The sequence below is a fragment of the Ornithodoros turicata genome, unplaced genomic scaffold, assembly GCF_037126465.1.
Source record: "Ornithodoros turicata isolate Travis unplaced genomic scaffold, ASM3712646v1 Chromosome28, whole genome shotgun sequence".
NCBI lineage: Eukaryota > Metazoa > Arthropoda > Arachnida > Ixodida > Argasidae > Ornithodoros > Ornithodoros turicata.
Genome location: NW_026999351.1, coordinates 223,902 through 244,961, shown reverse-complemented (window position 1 = coordinate 244,961; position 21,060 = coordinate 223,902). Strand labels below are relative to the sequence as shown.

The window sequence follows — 21,060 nt, the reverse complement described above, 5'->3', positions numbered from 1 at the left end:
GCATAGTCGCATGATCGCAGTTGTGGTTTTCTCCGACATGCGGAAATGATGTTGGATGGTTGGTTGCCCTAATTCACGTCAATATTCGCCGGGCATCCAATGTCAAACGCTTGACAGTGACAAGACGGACAGCTTTTGATGCCTCGAAGCAATCGGACCGGAGGAGTGGAAAGACAATGCGGTGCCGTCGACTGCTCGTGTTTGTAGCGGACATTTGCACGACTGGATTTTCGGAGGTGACGCTGAATATCTTCAACGTACTGGATAAGGTGCTCAGCTGAGTCCGTATGGTCGAAATCGAGCTCACCGGTTTTTGGATTGCGTAAATGGGTTAATTCTCATCTGCGTAACTCGGAAGGCTTGCGGCAGCTTACGGCACACGAGAGAGTAAAAAACACAAAAATAGAAGTCACTGAATCTAGTCCCTAAACTGAGGTGGGGCACTGTTGATAAATGTGCACTTCGTTTAGCATGATTTTAGAAACCATACTTCAACAGAATATTTATGTAACATCTTGAACATATGTATCCGTTCTTTTCTCTTCACTCATCTGCTTTCATGTTTACAGGTAACTTCCTCAGCTGAGCCCGAAACCCCTGATGTGAGGCAGCATGATCACTGCAATCCACTATTCAGAGCAGACAAATGCTGTGCAGCCTCCCTCCAGATTCCTCTTTGCAGCATTGTCTTGCCTGCCGTTTGGGCTCTGTATACTGTTCCGAAGTTTCTTTTCTTTAATTTAATTTCCGTTTACTGTATCATGTGAACAAATACGGTATTGGGGAGGACGTTTTCTTGTTGACACCTACATAAGCTAGGTTGCTTTTAAGATGTGCAGACTTTTGTTTATGTTATAATGATTACTCAGGTGGATTACATCCATTTGCATTCAACGGAACTGGAGTTGCATACTGTGTTTTCTTTTCTCCTCTCAAAGCAGGGCGACCCAAGTGTATAGCAGCTAAAGTCTTTCACCGGGGTAACATGCCAGAACAACTCGAGCAAGTTGTCTGTACTTCACATCAGAAAAAAAAAAACGACGTTTGACGCAGCATGTCGTCAGGAGATTTTGTTCCTCCTACAATTCTGTGCTTTACAATACCAAAAATAACCTTAGCAACCACTGCTATATCAGTGGAGTATTGCTGTGTTCAACCAGTACAACTTGCTCTGGGCATCCTGTAAAGCCTGCGCTGCGACTTCAGCCCTTATTTGCTAATAACATTCGTGACGATACAGTTGTTAGATGAGCTGTGTGGCAGTGTAAAATAGAATGCACCCTGTTCTTGCATATGCATAAGAAGTATGCATCTGTACCATATAATGTGCATGTGTAGGTGTTTCATTTATTAGCTCTTGCGCATTTTAGCTACCGTACTATTTGAGCACAATGCCGACATTTCAGCTGTGAGAGCCTGGTGCACTCGTCCTCGACACGTACGCAAGTGGGGCAAAACTTTCGGCGGAGCCTCCACAGCTGACGACTCTCTATCCAGGTGGCATATTGGACAGTTCTTTTACGAAGAACTGTCAGATTTCCGTCGAGAGACCAAAAAGCGGTTTATTTGAAGTTGCAACAATTACTTCTCGTTTTTATCGCGAAATATATATGCCATATTACGTTACTACTGGGGCTTTTGCTTCTTTCCAGGTACCTTAACTGGTGACAAAGCTTATGTAACACCTTAGTATAAGGCGGCAATGAAGCAGGCGAGCTGGTGTCGTTAGTTTGTGTCCCTCAGTCTCGAGATTGATTATGAAAGTATTACATAGTATTGTAAGCCTGGTTGAACAATAAACATGTTCAACTTACAAAATAATCTTACAGAATGCGCTGCACTTGAGTTTCTGTAGTTGTTAATGCTAACTCTTCACCTTTATGACGCGCTCAACACTAAATACCTCATAAACTACACTCTAAGAAAAAAAGGAGTAAAACGGGGAGTAATTGCAGCTTCTACTCCCGTAGTCTGCAATTACTCCCCGTTTTAGTCCCCTAACCCAACATTTAGTCCCGCCATTTACTCCCCAGGACTGCAAATTGTCACTAAACTTCGCGAATGGTCTCCTAAATGCAACAGTCTACGTAAATATGTGCCCTTCGTCAATTTGAACGACATCAGGCTGTATAACTCAGACAACGTAGCAAATTTCCAGCCACACAGAGTAAGAAACAGTTAGCGCAAATTGTGCCCTAGTATGGCGCAAGATTTTATATCACTCGATATATCACCGTTGACGGTTTGCTTCAAAGTATTCTCATGCATGCGCACCGATTATGTACCTGGGACTCTTACAACAGCGCGTGAAATGCGGTCTTCACTCTGTGACACTCATTTACTCCCGTGCATTTACTCCCGAAAAGGAGTAAAAGTACTCCTCTTTTTCTTAGAGTGTACAACACCATTCTGAAACATATTCTTAGGCAAACAATAAGTCCTTTGACTCAAGAAAATACGACCAACCCGTCGCGTCTGTACACTACGAAATGCAGAGCAAATTAGAATCGCTTGAAAGCGCGAAGCTGCTTTGAATAATAATAGTTATAGTGATGGTAATGGTGAACACGAGTTGAGGCGTATTTCGTCAGCAAAATCCTCATAGCCACGCAGATTGGTACTTGCGTTTCCTGAGACGATTACATTCGACGGAAAAGTGCAGCTCACATCTCACACCTGCCAGAGCAAGTGTAGCAAACGATTCACACACTAAAAGCTGTTCATTATAGTGCGTTATCCGAGCGCCTGCAACGAAGAGAAACGTAATCCTTCAGACCTCAGACGCGACTGATGCCTTGTAGGCGCGACTGGCAGGAGCCAATGCGCTCACAGCCTCACAACAGCGTTGCTTGGCATTGCGCAACATCCGTGACGTAACGGGGGCCAGCAGCACGGCCCGCATAATTGCGCTCTCCACGGGAGAACGCGCTCGAGAGGAGGAATGCGGAAGAGAAACTTCTTGGGCAAGTGAAAGAGAAGGATTTCGAAGAGAAAGAGAGCGCTTCTCACAGAGTGGAGCGATTTCGTCCGGAAAAAATTCTGGCATATTAGTTTCTCGGCGGGAAGAAAGTTTCTAGAAAGAAAAACATCTAGTCAATGTATCCTCGGTCTGGCGAAGCAAATGAGAACGAAACGTACAGAACGGACTGTAATCGAATTCAATCCGTGAGCACGTCCTGCGTAAAAAAAACGAAGAAAGATGTCCCTTCTATGTTGTTCCAGCCTCAGAACATCAGTTCTCTCACGTCCTGCGTGTTCCGTTTTCGTTTGTTTTCCTCGTTTCTCTCAACTCAGGGAAATGGCACACACACCAAATGTTCAGTTCATCAAGTTCACATCGAGTTATCTGTTTTCATCTCTTCCTTGTGGCCCACGCTTAGCCTTCCGTAATCACCCCAGCTTCCTCGCGTCCTCTTACAATACGTTCATCCATAATAGCAAACTTTATGGCCAATTAACGACGTTCATTCCTAACGCACAGAAGTGGTACATGGAAGGAACAAGTTTGCACACCTGCCCTTAGTTAGCATCCCACATTTGGTCCTGGAGTAGCTGCGACACTTTTCGGCGAACTCGTTTCTCGCAGGGCTGGCGTCATTGAGGGGCTTGGGGTCTTCAAGGAAAAGGTAATCGCAGAGATCGTCCCTTGACAGAGAGTCATTGAAGATGGAGCAAGCCAACTTTTCTGCAAACACAGTAAAGGAAACTGTTGTTGGGAACAGAGGGCCTTATAAGAACCAGTATGACCCTTCCAGCTAGTTCACATTAAGATTGAGCTATAAATAATGGGGAACAAAAGCGTATAAAGAGTGGTCGCAATCAACGCCGTGAACCCTACTCGAGGACTGGGCTATATAACGTTATGTACAGCTCACTGCCTCAGTGTAGGTCAGGGGTCGAGTAGTTAGAAGAAAACTTGTTATTTCAGAGAGTCACAAACTTAGATAGGCATAGGCCCCTGCAGTACGGAACGCCATGCTTCGAGGTGATGTGTCGATTTGTAGTTCTTTCGTACTTGGAACATGCCAAGTGACCAAATGTGGTCGTTTGACCATTCGCAGTACATTAATAACTCAATAATTCGTGCAATAATTTTCAGATAACTGCCTCTAATAGAATTCTACCCAAGAAACGTCCCCGCGACATAATCATGACGTTGGAAGACAAAGTGCAACCAAAACAACACGGACGGGACGACGCTGTTTCACTAAACCGTATTCCTTCATGAAGATTACAGGTCGCTTCTTTGTATTAGTGGTACGCTCAAATGATGCCACGTTTTTGATGGCTGTGATGTCTTTACGGGCATGCGCTTCACTTCCCAGTCAAGCGCGGAAAGAAAAGGCGGCTCCACCCAAGGGTTGGTTGGATCGTCTCGAAAGTCAATGACCTAATCATGTTTGGAATGTGGTACGCTACCATGACTTAGTCCGTATTTGCTTTGTAGAGAAACATCGCGTGTACTCTGAGCGAAACGCGTACTCCTCAGGTTCTTCAACATGCAAGAGCCGGCAGCCATCTTTCGAAATTATGAACGCACAAATGTTACATAAAAAGCTATAGACGGGACAGTTTTACGGTTATGTTCTTTACAGCATGTTCCCTGAGCGTTTCGTCCATATTGTGCACTGCTATAGCACGATGAGCACCATGTGAAAAGTCACTATTCCACGATTATACCACCTTTCAACTGAAATAGTGGACGCTTGAGACGGAAGGGCAAGTGACTCCGTATTACTTTAGGATGTGAACGCACAAATGTTCAATAAGAAAGCTATAGACGGGACCGTTTTACGGTTACGTTCTTTACAGCAAGTTCTCTGAGCGCTTCGTCCATATGGTGCACTGCTATAGCACAACGCGCATCATGTGAACCGTCACCATTCTATCATTCTCCCACCTTTCAACTGAAATAGTGGACGCATTAGACGGAAGGACGACTGACTCTGACATTGTTTTAGGATGTGAATGCACAAATGTTGGATAAAAAAGCTATAGAGCGGAACCGTTTAACGGTTATGTTCTTTACAGCACATTTTCTGAGCGTTTCGTCCATGTGGTGCACTGGTATAGCACGATGCGCACCATGTGAACACTCACCATTCCATTATTGTCCCACCTTTCAACTGAAATAGTGGACGCATTACACAGAAGGACGACTGACTCCGACATTGTTTTAGGATGTGAACGCACAAATGTTCGATAAAAAAGCTGCAGATCTGAACGTTTTACGGTTATGTTCTTTACAGCTCGTTCTCCGAGTGTTTCGTCCATGTGGTGCACCGGTATAGCACGATGCGCACCATGTGAACACTCACGATTCCATCATTCTCTCACCTTTCAACTGAAATAGTGGACGCATTAGACGGAAGGACGCCTGACTCTGACATTGTTTTAGGATGTGAACGCACAAATGTTCGATAAAAAAGCTGCAGATCTGAACGTTTTACGGTTATGTTCTTTACAGCTCGTTCTCCGAGCGTTTCGTCCATGTGGTGCACCGGTATAGCACGATGCGCACCATGTGAACACTCACGATTCCATCATTCTCCCACCTTTCAACTGAAATAGTGGACGCATTAGACGGAAGGACGCCTGACTCTGACATTGTTTTAGGATGTGAACGCACAAATGTTCGATAAAAAAGCTGCAGATCTGAACGTTTTACGGTTATGTTCTTTACAGCTCGTTCTCCGAGCGTTTCGTCCATGTGGTGCACCGGTATAGCACGATGCGCACCATGTGAACACTCACGATTCCATTATTCTCCCACCTTTCAACTGAAATAGTGGACGCATTAGACGGAAGGACGCCTGACTCTGACATTGTTTTAGGATGTGAACGCACAAATGTTCGATAAAAAAGCTGCAGATCCGAACGTTTTACGGTTATGTTCTTTACAGCTCGTTCTCCGAGCGTTTCGTCCATGTGGTGCACCGGTATAGCACGATGCGCACCATGTGAACACTCACGATTCCATCATTCTCCCACCTTTCAACTGAAATAGTGGACGCATTAGACGGAAGGACGCCTGACTCTGACATTGTTTTAGGATGTGAACGCACAAATGTTCGATAAAAAAGCTGCAGATCTGAACGTTTTACGGTTATGTTCTTTACAGCTCGTTCTCCGAGCGTTTCGTCCATGTGGTGCACCGGTATAGCACGATGCGCACCATGTGAACACTCACGATTCCATCATTCTCCCACCTTTCAACTGAAATAGTGGACGCATTAGACGGAAGGACGCCTGACTCTGACATTGTTTTAGGATGTGAACGCACAAATGTTCGATAAAAAAGCTGCAGATCTGAACGTTTTACGGTTATGTTCTTTACAGCTCGTTCTCCGAGCGTTTCGTCCATGTGGTGCACCGGTATAGCACGATGCGCACCATGTGAACACTCACGATTCCATTATTCTCCCACCTTTCAACTGAAATAGTGGACGCATTAGACGGAAGGACGCCTGACTCTGACATTGTTTTAGGATGTGAACGCACAAATGTTCGATAAAAAAGCTGCAGATCCGAACGTTTTACGGTTATGTTCTTTACAGCTCGTTCTCCGAGCGTTTCGTCCATGTGGTGCACCGGTATAGCACGATGCGCACCATGTGAACACTCACGATTCCATCATTCTCCCACCTTTCAACTGAAATAGTGGACGCATTAGACGGAAGGACGCCTGACTCTGACATTGTTTTAGGATGTGAACGCACAAATGTTCGATAAAAAAGCTGCAGATCTGAACGTTTTACGGTTATGTTCTTTACAGCTCGTTCTCCGAGCGTTTCGTCCATGTGGTGCACCGGTATAGCACGATGCGCACCATGTGAACACTCACGATTCCATCATTCTCCCATCTTTCAACTGAAATAGTGGACGCATTAGACGGAAGGACGCCTGACTCTGACATTGTTTTAGGATGTGAACGCACAAATGTTCGATAAAAAAGCTGCAGATCTGAACGTTTTACGGTTATGTTCTTTACAGCTCGTTCTCCGAGCGTTTCGTCCATGTGGTGCACCGGTATAGCACGATGCGCACCATGTGAACACTCACGATTCCATCATTCTCCCACCTTTCAACTGAAATAGTGGACGCATTAGACGGAAGGACGCCTGACTCTGACATTGTTTTAGGATGTGAACGCACAAATGTTCGATAAAAAAGCTGCAGATCTGAACGTTTTACGGTTATGTTCTTTACAGCTCGTTCTCCGAGCGTTTCGTCCATGTGGTGCACCGGTATAGCACGATGCGCACCATGTGAACACTCACGATTCCATCATTCTCCCACCTTTCAACTGAAATAGTGGACGCATTAGACGGAAGGACGCCTGACTCTGACATTGTTTTAGGATGTGAACGCACAAATGTTCGATAAAAAAGCTGCAGATCTGAACGTTTTACGGTTATGTTCTTTACAGCTCGTTCTCCGAGCGTTTCGTCCATGTGGTGCACCGGTATAGCACGATGCGCACCATGTGAACACTCACGATTCCATCATTCTCCCACCTTTCAACTGAAATAGTGGACGCATTAGACGGAAGGACGCCTGACTCTGACATTGTTTTAGGATGTGAACGCACAAATGTTCGATAAAAAAGCTGCTGATCTGAACGTTTTACGGTTATGTTCTTTACAGCTCGTTCTCCGAGCGTTTCGTCCATGTGGTGCACCGGTATAGCACGATGCGCACCATGTGAACACTCACGATTCCATCATTCTCCCATCTTTCAACTGAAATAGTGGACGCATTAGACAGAAGGACGACTGACTCCGACATTGTTTTAGGATGTGAACGCCTGGACACAATCAACCATCAACTCCTTCGTCAGCCAGCAGACTCCTTGGTCAATGCCAAAATCAGCAAAACGAGCACCCCGTACACGGGAACACGACCCTGCAACCTCCCGCGCTGCAAGACATGCAAGCACGTTCAACACGCTAACTCCATCAAAAGCACTGCGAGCAATTACACCCACCCCGTTAACCACGCATTCACATGCACAAGCTCCAATGTCATATACTGCATTGAATGCGGCGACTGCTCTATGAAATACATTGGTGAAACCGGCCAACAAATGAACAACCGCCTTACCGGACACAGAACCGAGACGTCCAACAAACTCCCCAAAGCAGTCGCCGAACACTTTAACGTTCCTGGTCACAATTTTGACAACATTAAACTATATATTCCAGAAACCGGGTTTAGATCCACACGTGACATACGTTATGTTCTTCACATCACTTTCTCTGAACGTTTCGTCCATGGTCCATTCACGCACCAGGTGAACCGTCACCATCGCATGATCCTCCCATTTTTCAACTGAAATAGTGCACGCATGAGACGGAAGGATGAATGACCATACTATTATTTCGGGATATAAACGCACTAATGTTCGATAAAAAATCTATAGAAGGGACCCTATTACGGTTATGTTCTTTACATCACCTTCTCTGAATGTTTCTTCCATGTTGTGCACTGGTATAGTACGATACGTACCAGGGGAACCGCCACCATTTCATGATCCTCCCATTTTTCAAAAGAAATAATGGACGCATGAGACGGAAGGACGAGTCACTCTGACGTTATTTTAATATGTGAATGCAGAAATGTTCGATAAAAAAGCTATAGAAGGGACCTTTTACGGTTATATTCTTTACGCACGTTCTCTGAGCGTTTCGGTCATCTGATGCACTGCCATAACAAATGCGCACTTAGGGGATTATGGGATACGCGGAACAGCTTTACAGTTACTGAAACCTTAATTAAACATCATAACAATTAGAATTTCATCCCCACGAATCACTGCTGTTCGTGGTGTACCTCAGGGAAGTGTGCTTGGGCCTCTTTTGTTCATTGTATACCTCAACGACATTGTTAAATTGAACGTACAAGGTGACGTTATATCGTATGCTGACGATACAAGCATATGTTTTAGTGGCCCTAACATTGATTCGTTAGTTGACACTGCTAATGAAGCACTCCATTGTCAACAAATATGGTTTGAAATTAATCCCTTACGTATTAGGGGTAGTAAGACTAAAGCTTACTTTTCGGCAAAATAAAAAAAATAAATATAGAACCATAAATTTAAGGAACGAAATAATATACGATGGCACACCACTTTAAAATAGATGGAACCACTTTAAATAGTGATTCTGTTAAATGTTGAGGCGTTATTTTCAACGAAAGCCCACTGTGGAATGAACATGGTAACATAAACTTAAAAGTTATGCAAGATAATGGGTATACGTAGGAAGAATAGGCACATGCTTCTTTTTCGTCATCGTAATTATTGTAATTTAAATTGGGGTAAGTCTTGAAAGAATAATGTAACTCGTCTTTTGGTATCGGTTTTCGAGAGTGTACACAAGGATATTTTAACTTTAGAATATCATAAATGTTTTTGATCTTGACAATTATCGACTGTATAGTTTGTATCAAAATTTCCAATGGTATACTTCCGTTGTCCCATTTGTCAGGTGAGAACGAAATCTTATGTCTCACAATGTTCGTCAGAAGAGAGATTGGATAGTCCCACGTCTCTGAATAATTTAGACATCACAATCCTTGTCATATCACTTAACATCTATTTTAAGTATTTACACATTTATCGATTGAATGACCGTGTAATTTATGGAATTTACCATGTTTTGTTTGGTCCCTTCTTCGTTCATGTAATATAGTAAAATCTGTATGTTTATTTTTACAAGTTAAGTGTTTGGCAGTTGGGAACTTGTCAAGCTACATCTAGCACTTTTTTTCAGTCTTCTCCATAAGAAAGTATTTTTCATAAAATGAACTCAATTCAATTTAATTGATCGCCCACCCATCAGGGAATAAGAAAATAAACGTTGAATTGAATTGTATGCAAAACTACTCAGTATGAATGCCTGCTGCACAACACACTAGTATTGTTCGACGTCGATAGCTTTCAGCCATGGGTTTTTCCCCACGGAAAATTGCAGTTATCGCAGACAATCACCCGCCTACGAATATAACGCACCACATCGAAACATAACAAGCTTATCAGAAGGAGAAAAACAGGCAGATTGACCGGGTTTATGTGTCGTGGTTGTAGTCGAGGTAGAGGTAGAGGTAGAGGTGGTCTCAGGCGTTGTGGCCGAGCTGGATTGTGCATTAGATGCCTGATATTGGTCATCACTTGGTTGAACTCCGTCATCTCCAGCTCCAATGATGTCGTCGCCACTATCGCCGCCCAACCTAAGCACTGTTAAGTAATCTGATTAAAAAGCGCAATACGAAAACAAAGGCAAACGAGCCGAGACGGCCTTCATCTAGGGACAAACACAACACATAGAGCATCCAAGTGCCTACTGGGAAAATCAACGAACAATTCACGTTTTGAGCCTGGACTGTCCTGATCGCAGCCAAGAGAAGCCATCTTTACACCGTATTAGCATTGCCTTCTCGTGAACTGTGGAGCCTCAAGTAATCGTGACGGACAGGTGATACACGAGGCATGTCAGCTGTTCAGAACAGACGGGCATATGAACCAATGCGGTTCTGTATCTAGAGCAGGGGTGCCGAACTCATTCGCGTCAGCATGCCGCATTAAGCTATGGTGAAACTACAGGGGCCGCATACCACGGGCATGCGGGGCCTCTTTTTGATATAGATGACGCAACATAGCAATTAAAGCAACACAAAATCATATATATTTGCGTTACTTGGCGTTGGTCAATCACAGTGTCAGTCATTTTCTGTCAATTGGGAAAACATGATACCAATGATTTTAACTATTGCGTCAACATCGGGTGAAAGTAATTGCGCAATTGCAATCTTATGGACTGCGTTGGGGTGTAACTTTAACTTATTGAGGTTCATCTCAAACATCTCAAACAACAGCTCATATCAGAAGTACACACTAACCTTTTTTACACCCTTTGGAGTGTAAGGTGGGTGTACCATAACACACCCCATTAAGTTTAGAAGTTTGTAGGTGTAATAAAATAAACCTATCACTCACGGTGTATTTCACAACACACACACACATACAGACGATTCACACTCTTATATCCCCTTTAGATGTCCACTTTTACCGCTTCCTCGTTCAGGCTTCACCATCTCATATACGGACACATATACACACTCATACAGCGAATTCACTTGGGAGGTTACCATGCCTGCAACTGAACCGGTCCACTTGAGGTAGCACCGAAGGCACCAATATTATGAATCCCTCATGTAGCGTTTACTCAGAATTTTTAGTAGGAAGTATACATCAATATAAATCAAATAAAAATCAGACGCAGGGACAGGTTTAGAAAGTGATCAGGAAAGATAAATAAAGTAACGCAGGGACAGATGTGGAACGTCGAACTTTCAACCTGTAATCATAGGTCGGCGCAATCATGATCGCAATGCCTTATCAAAGCCTGATGATCGCGATCATGAGTGCGATCACGAAGCACTGGCAAGGCTGCCGCGATCATGCTCGCGCCGACCTATGCCTGTAATCATTTGATTCAAGGTCGGTTATGATTCAAAGTTCAAAGTTCGCCGTTCCCTATGTGTCTCCGTGTTATTTTTGTCGTTTTCGCTGTTGTCATGTAGCAACCGGCCCCCCTTTGTCTCTTACTTAGAGAGTAATCTGCTTTTCCAAGTAAATCGCAACAGTTGTCTATCACTACCCAGCAAACAATTAATATATCTGGGACATCGGTACATGGACCCGAATGTCTTGAATATCTCGACATTTATGTGATCTGTATCCGATATCCCAGAACGTTATTGGCATTGTGATTTACCCAGTAAACAACAGATATCCCACGTACGTCTACAGCATATCGCACTCTGCATATTCTGCTTCCCCTGTTCTCAGATCCTGGAGCCGTTCTCGGGACATCCAAGAGACCAGGATGTGAGCACTGATTGAACGTCGCAGCAACATCATTAGGATGTCTCCGACAGATATATGGATGTGTGGGACTATTAAGGAATCCTGCTGTGAGTGTCAATTTAGTAGTAGCTTTTCCATAGTGCTCGAAGCATGCGAAAATGACGCGCATGAGATATGAAGTCAACAAATAAGCAAATTCGCGTCCTGGTATCTGCAAATTATATACGTAACATCCTTCGTGCAACAGAGGCATGGCACGCATCAGGCAACATATGTTTTACATTGACACTGGTTTCAATGGCATTGGCATGGCCTTCTAGTGAACTAGGGAGCCTAAAGTAATCGAGACGAACAGGTCATACACTCGCTTCCACACACACTTACATCTATCCTCACTCACTCGCACATTCATACAGTGGATGCAGCGGCATTTGAGACATGGTTGCTGCTGAGAACAGATGGCTAAACAAACCAATGCTGCTCCATCCAAGGAGACACATAACACATAGAGCCATTAAGCGCACAAGGGACAAACGAAACAATAATTCACGAAAAAGTCAACGAGTGTCAGCGCAACGGTTGAGCATGGCACGCCCTGATTACCAATCAGGGGCGCTACTTTTCCTCTGCTAGGGCATGACCTTCTCGTGAATAGCGGAGCCTCAAGTAATCGGGACGGACAGGTCATACACTTCGTCCCACTCGTTCTTACATGTAGTTTCACTCACTGACACATTCATACAGTGGCTGCAGCGGCATTTGAGACATGGTTGCTGCTGAGAACAGATGGCTAAACAAACCAATGCTGCTCCATCCAGGGAGACACATAACACATAGAGCCATTAAGCGCACAAGGGACAAACGAAACAATAATTCACGAAAAAGTCAACGAGTGTCAGCGCAACCGTTGAGCTAGGCACGCCCTGATTACCAATCAGGGGCGCTACTTTTCCTCTGCTAGGGCATGGCCTTCTCGTGAATAGCGGAGCCTCAAGTAATCGGGACGGACAGGTCATACACTTCGTCCCACTCGTTCTTACATGTAGTTTCACTCACTGACACATTCATACAGTGGCTGCAGCGGCATTTGAGACATGGTTGCTGCTGAGAACAGATGGCTAAACAAACCAATGCTGCTCCATCCAAGGAGACACATAACACATAGAGCCATTAAGCGCACAAGGGACAAACGAAACAATAATTCACGAAAAAGTCAACGAGTGTCAGCGCAACGGTTGAGCTAGGCACGCCCTGATTACCAATCAGGGGCGCTACTTTTCCTCTGCTAGGGCATGACCTTCTCGTGAATAGCGGAGCCTCAAGTAATCGGGACGGACAGGTCATACACTTCGTCCCACTCGTTATTACATGTAGTTTCACTCACTGACACATTCATACAGTGGCTGCAGCGGCATTTGAGACATGGTTGCTGCTGAGAACAGATGGCTAAACAAACCAATGCTGCTCCATCCAAGGAGACACATAACACATAGAGCCATTAAGCGCACAAGGGACAAACGAAACAATAATTCACGAAAAAGTCAACGAGTGTCAGCGCAACCGTTGAGCTAGGCACGCCCTGATTGCCAATCAGGGGCGCTACTTTTCCTCTGCTAGGGCATGGCCTTCTCGTGAATAGCGGAGCCTCAAGTAATCGGGACGGACAGGTCATGCACTTCGTCCCACTCGTTCTTACATGTATTCTCACTCACTGACACATTCATACAGTGGATGCAGCGGCATTTGAGGCATGGCTGCTGCTGAAAGCAGATGGCTAAACAAACCAATGCTGCTCCATCCTGAGAGACACATAACACATAGAGCCTCCAAGTGCATAAGGGATAAAGCAAACAAGTTATTAACGAAAAAGCCAACGAGCTTCAGGGCCACGGTTGAGCTTGGCATGCCATCAATCAGGGGCGCTACCTTTCCTCTGCATGGGCATGGTCTTCTCTTGAATAGCGGAGTCTCAAGTAATCGGGACGGACAGGTCATACACTCCGTCGCACTCATTCTTACATGTATTCTCACTAACTGACACATTCATACAGTGACTGCAGCGACATTTGAGACATGGCTGCTGCTGAGAACAGACGGCTTAACAAACCAATGCTGCTCTATCCGTGAGCCACATAACACATAGAGCCATTATGTGCATAAGGGACAAAGCAAACAAGTAATTCACGAAAGAGTCAACGAGTGTCAGAGCAACGATTGAGCTTGGCACGCCCTGATTACCAATCAGGGGCGCTACTTTTCCTCTGCATGGGCATGACCTTCTCGTGAATAGCGGAGCCTCGAGTAATCGGGACGGACAGGTCATGCACTCCGTCCCACTCATTCTTACATGTATTCTCACTAACTGACACATTCATACAGTGGCTGCAGCGGCACTTGAGACATGGCTGCTGCTGAGAACAGATGGCTAAACAAATCAATGCTGCTGTATCCGGGAGCCACATAACACACAGCCATTAAGTGCATAAGGGACAAAGGAAACAAGCAATTCAAGAAAAGGTCAACGAGTGTGAGCGCAACGGTTGAGCTTGGCACGCCCTGATTACCAATCGGGGCGCTACCGTTCCTCTGCATGGGCACGGTCTTCTCTTGAATAGCGGCGCCTCAAGTAATCGGGACGGACAGGTCATACACTCTGTTCCACTCATTCTTACATGTATTCTCACTCACTGACACATTCATACAGTGGCTGCAGCGGCATTTGAGACATGGCTGCTGCTGAGAACAGATGGCTAAACGGACCAATACTGCTCTATCCGGGGAAACACATAACACATAAAGCCTCCAAGTGCATAAGGGACAAAGGAAACAAGTAATTCACAAGTAAAAAGCCAAAGAGTGTCACCGCCACGGTTGAGGTTGAAAATGCGATGGTGAGCATGCATAGGAAAAGAAGTTTAAGGGGAGTGTGGGGGGTTCTACTTGGGAAGTGTTTTTGTAAACTTCAGTTTGATAAATGAATGCCATTAGATAGGATTTTGCTATCAACGGAAGTGTTGAATCAAAATGCCCTACTGTTTTGTAACCTATAATTCCTCCGATCATTGATATACGCTGCTGTCAAAACTCAGGACAGTACCAAGCAGAAAAACATGCTATGTTCGAAATGACTGCTCCCGACATGAGGCAATATATAAATAACGAAGTTTCGCTTCGCACACGTAACAATTTAGTACGCTACAGTGCCTTTGGGAGTTGGCCATACCTGTAAGCGCTACAGCGAACGCACATCCTGTCAACAAGAGACAAACTGCGACAGCAATCACCGCTGTCTTCGAGCCCCTGCAAGAAATCTTTGGTAAATGCACTCCCAGCGTTTGCATCAAACGCATACATAGTTCAACGATTCATTTCACTGAGTGGGGGAAAGCACGGGACAGCCATGGGCACAACAAACTAACAAACGGCAAATTGTTTATGTAACAAACCACAAAGGAAAAGGGCATTTAGAATAGAGTGCTAGAGATCCACTAAAGAATTACACGGGGCAATGCATGCAAGCTGCATCAAGGATGACACATGTACGTGCCGCCTTAATGTACAGGGTGTGCGCAAAATTAGTAACTCCACATTCGCACATGCACATAACGCGTTGCCTGCTTTCTGTATGGGCATCTGGTGGCGCTCGACGGCGCATTGGTGGAATAAACGCAGCCAAAAATCGTGGTAATCAAGCCAATAAACCGTGGTTTCAAAGTACCATCACGTACAACTTGGGTGTGTGATCATACACACAAGTCATCATCTGTCAGTTCTTCATACTTATCGCACTAATTAATTTTGAGCACTTAGAAGCTGAAGGGTGGGGATCCTCAACCTTCGTAAAGGACAAAGTTGGAGTCTGCCCCGGATTGGCGGAAAGACATCACGTGATTTTCAAGTACACCGTAGCGCATTTCACACAATTTAGTAATTACCGTGATACTTTTTGAAGCACATCAATTCTTCAGAAGCTCAGTCTAAGCTGTTAATGATTGTAACGTCCCAGTTCGCAGCAAACCATTAATATCCCTTGGACATCCCTACAAGGTCGTCAAGGTGCTGAATTCGTTCAATATTCTATGGACATTCCTGAGACATCTATTGTTTAATGGGTTCCGTGCCTGCGAGGTGATCTGTGCCATCTGTTGGCCTTCTCTCTCTGTGACTCTGTGTCGTCTGCTCGCTGTATCACTGCGGTTTGCAAAACCCCGCATCCAAGTGATTTAAAGGAGCATGGAAATGATCGAAATAAAATATGACCGGAGAAGTAGAAATTATGACTCTGAGCCCTGTGATACATATTCGCACAAAAAGTTTGAGCGTAGCGCACAATCCTGGATCGCGAGGGAGCTTTGAATCTCGCGGCAGAAATGCCCCCTCACTCGTCTGTCAGCCGCTGACGTCATGTGGCCGCGCCGTCTTTTTCTTTCTTTTTAGCGATTTCTCCGGCGTCGCGGCGCTGCCAAGCCGACTGTACGGGAAACGTTGTTCATCGGACGTCGTGGAGAGGACAGGTTATGGACTGAACACTCTTTAGGCGACACGTCTGCTCTTCTTGATGAAACGTTTTATGGAGTTGGAGCCTAAGCTCCTCCAGTTTCGATTTCGCCACACGAATGTACCGGAGGCTGGTAAGTGATGCTGCTAAGTGTGAACGAACATTTGGATTGAAATATAATGCTTTTTGGTTACAAATACATAGTGATGAAGACGCGGCGCAGTGACCAGTGTTCTCACTTGAAGAGGCAGTCGACCATCATGACTTCTCCGTGTTGTGGTCAACACTATGGGCTCTGAAACGCATGGGCACTGGCAGGCGAAAGAGCGGACCGATGAATGCATAGCTGTGTAACATTGCGCTTACCATATCTTACTGATACCTGTGGCAACATTGCCTGGAGTGCAACGTCTCCACAAGCACAACAACATGGAAACCAAAATAAAGTCAGTAGAATTCATATCTGCTAACGATCTGTGGGAAACCCCAAAACACATGGCCAAATAAGCGTTTTCTTTTTTGAATGGTCACATGCAGCATACAACAATGGCACATGGAATAAATCTCGAACTGACAGGAATGTATTTAGCCGTATCATATATATGCTGCCCACACAGGCACAATACTGCCCACTCATTAACGACACCTCAGCAGAATCGGAGCAGAAACCACGACGGCGTACGATTCACCTCAACCCGGGCAACACAGAGGCCTAGCCACACCTTTTATACTGCCCGCAGTCTTGTTTTATGCAAAACGTACTAGACAAATCGTGTAAGAACGCAAGTGAATGTCAAACGCAAACAAATAGGAACAGCGTCTCAGTCGGTAGGGCGCCACGATTCAGAAGCTAGCAGACGATTCTGGCGGGGAGCGGACGCTTCCGGCAGCCAATGAAGTGGTCGGCCTTCTGACGTCACCACACGCCAGACTCGGCTTGGGGGAGACTGTCGCCGCGGAGCGCATTCTTGCGAACTAATTTTCGCAGGATATTCGCGCTTTTCGAAGGAAATATTTTGCGTGACAATTTATGAAGGTAGTATGTTCATATCAAGCGATGAAAAAAATATATGTTCCAAATGATTTCCATGCTTTCAACGAATCTGTGGTTGGCGTTCTTGTATTCCCAAATACACAAACTATGCACCTTCGCAATGAAGTGCTTACTGCAGTCGCGAGCAACGCACTATCTCGTCTGATGTATCGTCTAATTGCTTGCGTTCTCAATAGATGCCGCACGAGTAGCGTCAGGGTTGGGGCGAATATGAAGTCCGCTAGCATGCTTTGAGTAGCAATTATTGAAATTCGATAGCTGAAAAAATACTCAATATACAACACCACTACTACGTATCTGTCGCGTCCAGGTTACAAGCTTCCAACAGCATATGATTTCTATAGGTTTGTCATTCACTTTGCAGTTCCCGTAAGCACAATTTCGTTATAACGATCTTTTTGTTGGTTTCGATCGCAAAAATGCGTCGTCATACGACTCCTAAAGCCCGTACGGTAGGCCGACAAGGTGGTACCTGAAGCTACTTTATCTGCACACACTGTGTACTGTACGCAATCAGAACTCTGGAAAGTGGAGCACACTCCACACCACCTTCTATATCTTATCTCACATTTCCGTTCACGATTGATGTTGACGCCACCGGTGAATCACACAACTTTTTCGCCGAGGTAACCTAAACCGTATCATAACTATGTTCGGTACACCGCATCTTTCCCACAGGAAATGAGTTATTTGTTATATTTGATGTTACAAACCGAGTCACTGTGATTAATCGCAAATTGGGTAATGCCCTGATTTGAGTTTTCGTTTTGTAACTGGTTCGCATTGGCATGCTAACGGCAATCTTCTGTAGCTTTTGTGAAATGTCGAGGGAAATGCGAAGGGCCATGAAGTGTACTGCGCGAACTACGTCTTTTTTCACACTCTCAAACCGCGAGGGGACGGCCGCATCCGTTCCAGTTGATTTTGAAACTATAGTGTCAATTTATTCTTCGTTGACTGCTGACCACGGTATTGAAAATCGCACGCGAAATTGTGGAGCAGTTTAACTGCTATTCGGTGGAATACATGACAAGAGCAAACGCCGGATGTTGAGTGTACGCCGTAACGACCCCGCCTTATACAGAAGGTCGGCTTAATGCCCCGTCTAACTCCTTCACACGTAGACAAATGAAGTCCACCAATCGCACCACCAACTGCCGCATGCGATATTGAAACACAGGCTTTCTGTGGGTACCAGTTGCTTCTCACGCGGTTAATGGTGCCGCGCCTTCATGGCTACGGCCGCTGAAACCACCATTGTGATGGGCGGACTCTTAATTGTTACCTCACGTCGCTCTAGCATCAGGCTTTGTTTTGATTTGGTGTCGGGCGCAATTCCCTCTCTGCAAAAAGAGCGAAAACGTCGTTCCCTTCACCGTCACCAATCAGATCACTGCCTTGAGAAAAGTGATACCGCGGATGTGCGGGCGTCTCTACGATGCCCTTCTCACGGAGACACCCCTCCACTCCTCCTGTTAGGAAGTGACGTCACATTGGTGTCGTTGTCGCCTTCAAAATTCGTTTATTTAATGTCTAAACACTTTTCAGACGAAAACATTAGCTAAGCAGATTGTCGGCCGATGCCAAACATGGTTTCGGGATGCGGCTATCCCTTTAAACAACTTGTTTGAGGGTAAAATCATCCGAAACGCCCACCCGAATGACTCGGCTATCGTGACTACGTATTAGGAAGTCCACTTGAGAATGTTCTTGCATGATACAAATACTTACGACCCTTGATCTAGAAAGAAGGATGTGACGAATATGAATGCTAATTTCAGTCCACCATCGGGAGTATACAACATGCCTGCGCGTATTGTCAATACATGATTCGTGACATGTGTGGCTATTTCACCCAACAGCGTTCTTTTCGATGTGCGCCCTGTCGATATCCCTTATCCACTCATGTTCCTACGCTGTGTGAAGTTAGCTACTCCATGTCATAGCACATACATAGCAATGGCTACTTCGTGCACCCCTTTGCCATCATGAAGTGCGATCAAATAATTCACTTCCGTTTTATATAAAACAGCAGAAGCATCTTTGTCTTGATATGCAGGAGTTTTTACTCCATATGTGTACAATTATAAATTAACACAATTTCAGTTGCATTCAAATCGCACTTCTCTTTTGCCTCTGACGCTCATAGTGACGAACTAGGTCTAGATGGCGTACACACGGCCGGGGTCTCTTTTCTGCTGACCCGTGTAGCTGGCGCACTGACCACCACGGCATTATTTTTCCACTATAAGGAACCGACACATATACAGAAACTATTCTTCGAATGATTGTTCTAAAAACACGTTCGAACTAGTAAAACCGACGAATAATAATTCTGTCTGACTTCAGGCACAGCCTACAGTGCATAATGACAAACTGGAGCAAGAGACGAGGCCAAGGTTAGAACATGGAAGACAGTAAACGACTGCAGACAGAGGGAATTAGTGTAAAATCAAATCAAATCAAAATATTTTTATTTGGAGCTTTAGATATACATGAAAGGTGTGCGACAGCGAGGACAAAGCGTGTGCTGCTGTCCCAAACATGATAGTAGGACACAGGAATAAACGCACGTCTTGTGGGCCTACCGGGTTATAACCAGTTTGTAAACATAAACTATAATAACAAAGAAGAAGAAAAGAGAGAGAGAGAAAAAAAAGGTATGATATCTGCATCAATTACACGCAAAAATAACTTTGAGATACCACAAAAGGGGGAAACATTAATATCTATCAATATATATCTACATCGATTAATACACAAAAACAAGGCTGACATTCAACGTGGTGTTCATCGCAGCCAAAAAGACACACACTCAGACAGAGGACACACAACACAAACTGCAAGTGCCAATGCAAGCGCAATGCCCCCCTTGTGAAGGCTGACATCGATCGCATCACATCTCTGACAAAACGTAGGCCTTCAAGTGTTTTTTTTTTATTTAAGCTGGAAAATTATTGGTTTGTCTATACGCTTCGTGCAAAGCGGCCGCCGCGCCACGCGCGGCAGCCATAAGAACTTTTTTGTGTGAGTCCTCTTGGTTCTCGAGGGCTATTCGTACGCTCTCAGTATTCACCTTGCTTCGGTGACTCCGGGCCTGAATTGATAGCTGGTAAAAGACAGCTGATAGATAACTGATAGCAGGACAATAAAAGCTGTTGCCCTCTCCCAAGCAGCACAATGTACTGAAAGTCGAGTGCAATAGGGGTGGCCGGGTAGCTGGAAGGCCTTGAACAGGCTCGTGAAACTAAAGAACATTGATAAGACACATACCGTCCACCCCTATTGCACTCGACTTTCAGTGCATTGTGCTGCTTGGGCTCATTCGGTGATTCATTGGCCTTTCAAGTCCGTTTCTGCAGAAGATACGGTTTATCCACGTTGTATGACAGAACAACTGTAAAACCTGTCTGACCAATAACAGAAAAACACCAGCTTGAATTGGGAATTGTAACACTAGGTTGAGTTGGGAACTACATCCAAGGACCCCCCGTACAGCGAATGTGAGGTGGGAGCCAGGCTAGTGAGATCAGTGCAAAGCGTGTATGTGTGTTTTATTTTATTGGTACGAATACAGAAGGTAATGTGCCTCTTTACTTACTCCTCTGTAATCCGTCCTGTTATAAAAGAACGCAG

General features: G+C 44.9%; 1 protein-coding gene across 1 annotated transcript in view; it reads right to left on the bottom strand.

Annotated features, from left to right (window-relative positions):
• The window catches only part of LOC135373637 (uncharacterized), a 187,537-nt gene that overhangs the window by 130,217 nt on the left and 36,260 nt on the right, over window positions 1-21,060 (bottom strand). The window contains exons 4-7 of the mRNA XM_064606733.1: window positions 19,156-19,165; window positions 15,096-15,172; window positions 10,067-10,240; window positions 3,514-3,685 (exon numbers count right to left, since the gene is read on the bottom strand). Coding sequence (XP_064462803.1) covers window positions 3,514-3,685; window positions 10,067-10,240; window positions 15,096-15,172; window positions 19,156-19,165 — 433 coding nt within the window. The remainder of the gene's footprint in view (window positions 1-3,513; window positions 3,686-10,066; window positions 10,241-15,095; window positions 15,173-19,155; window positions 19,166-21,060) is intronic.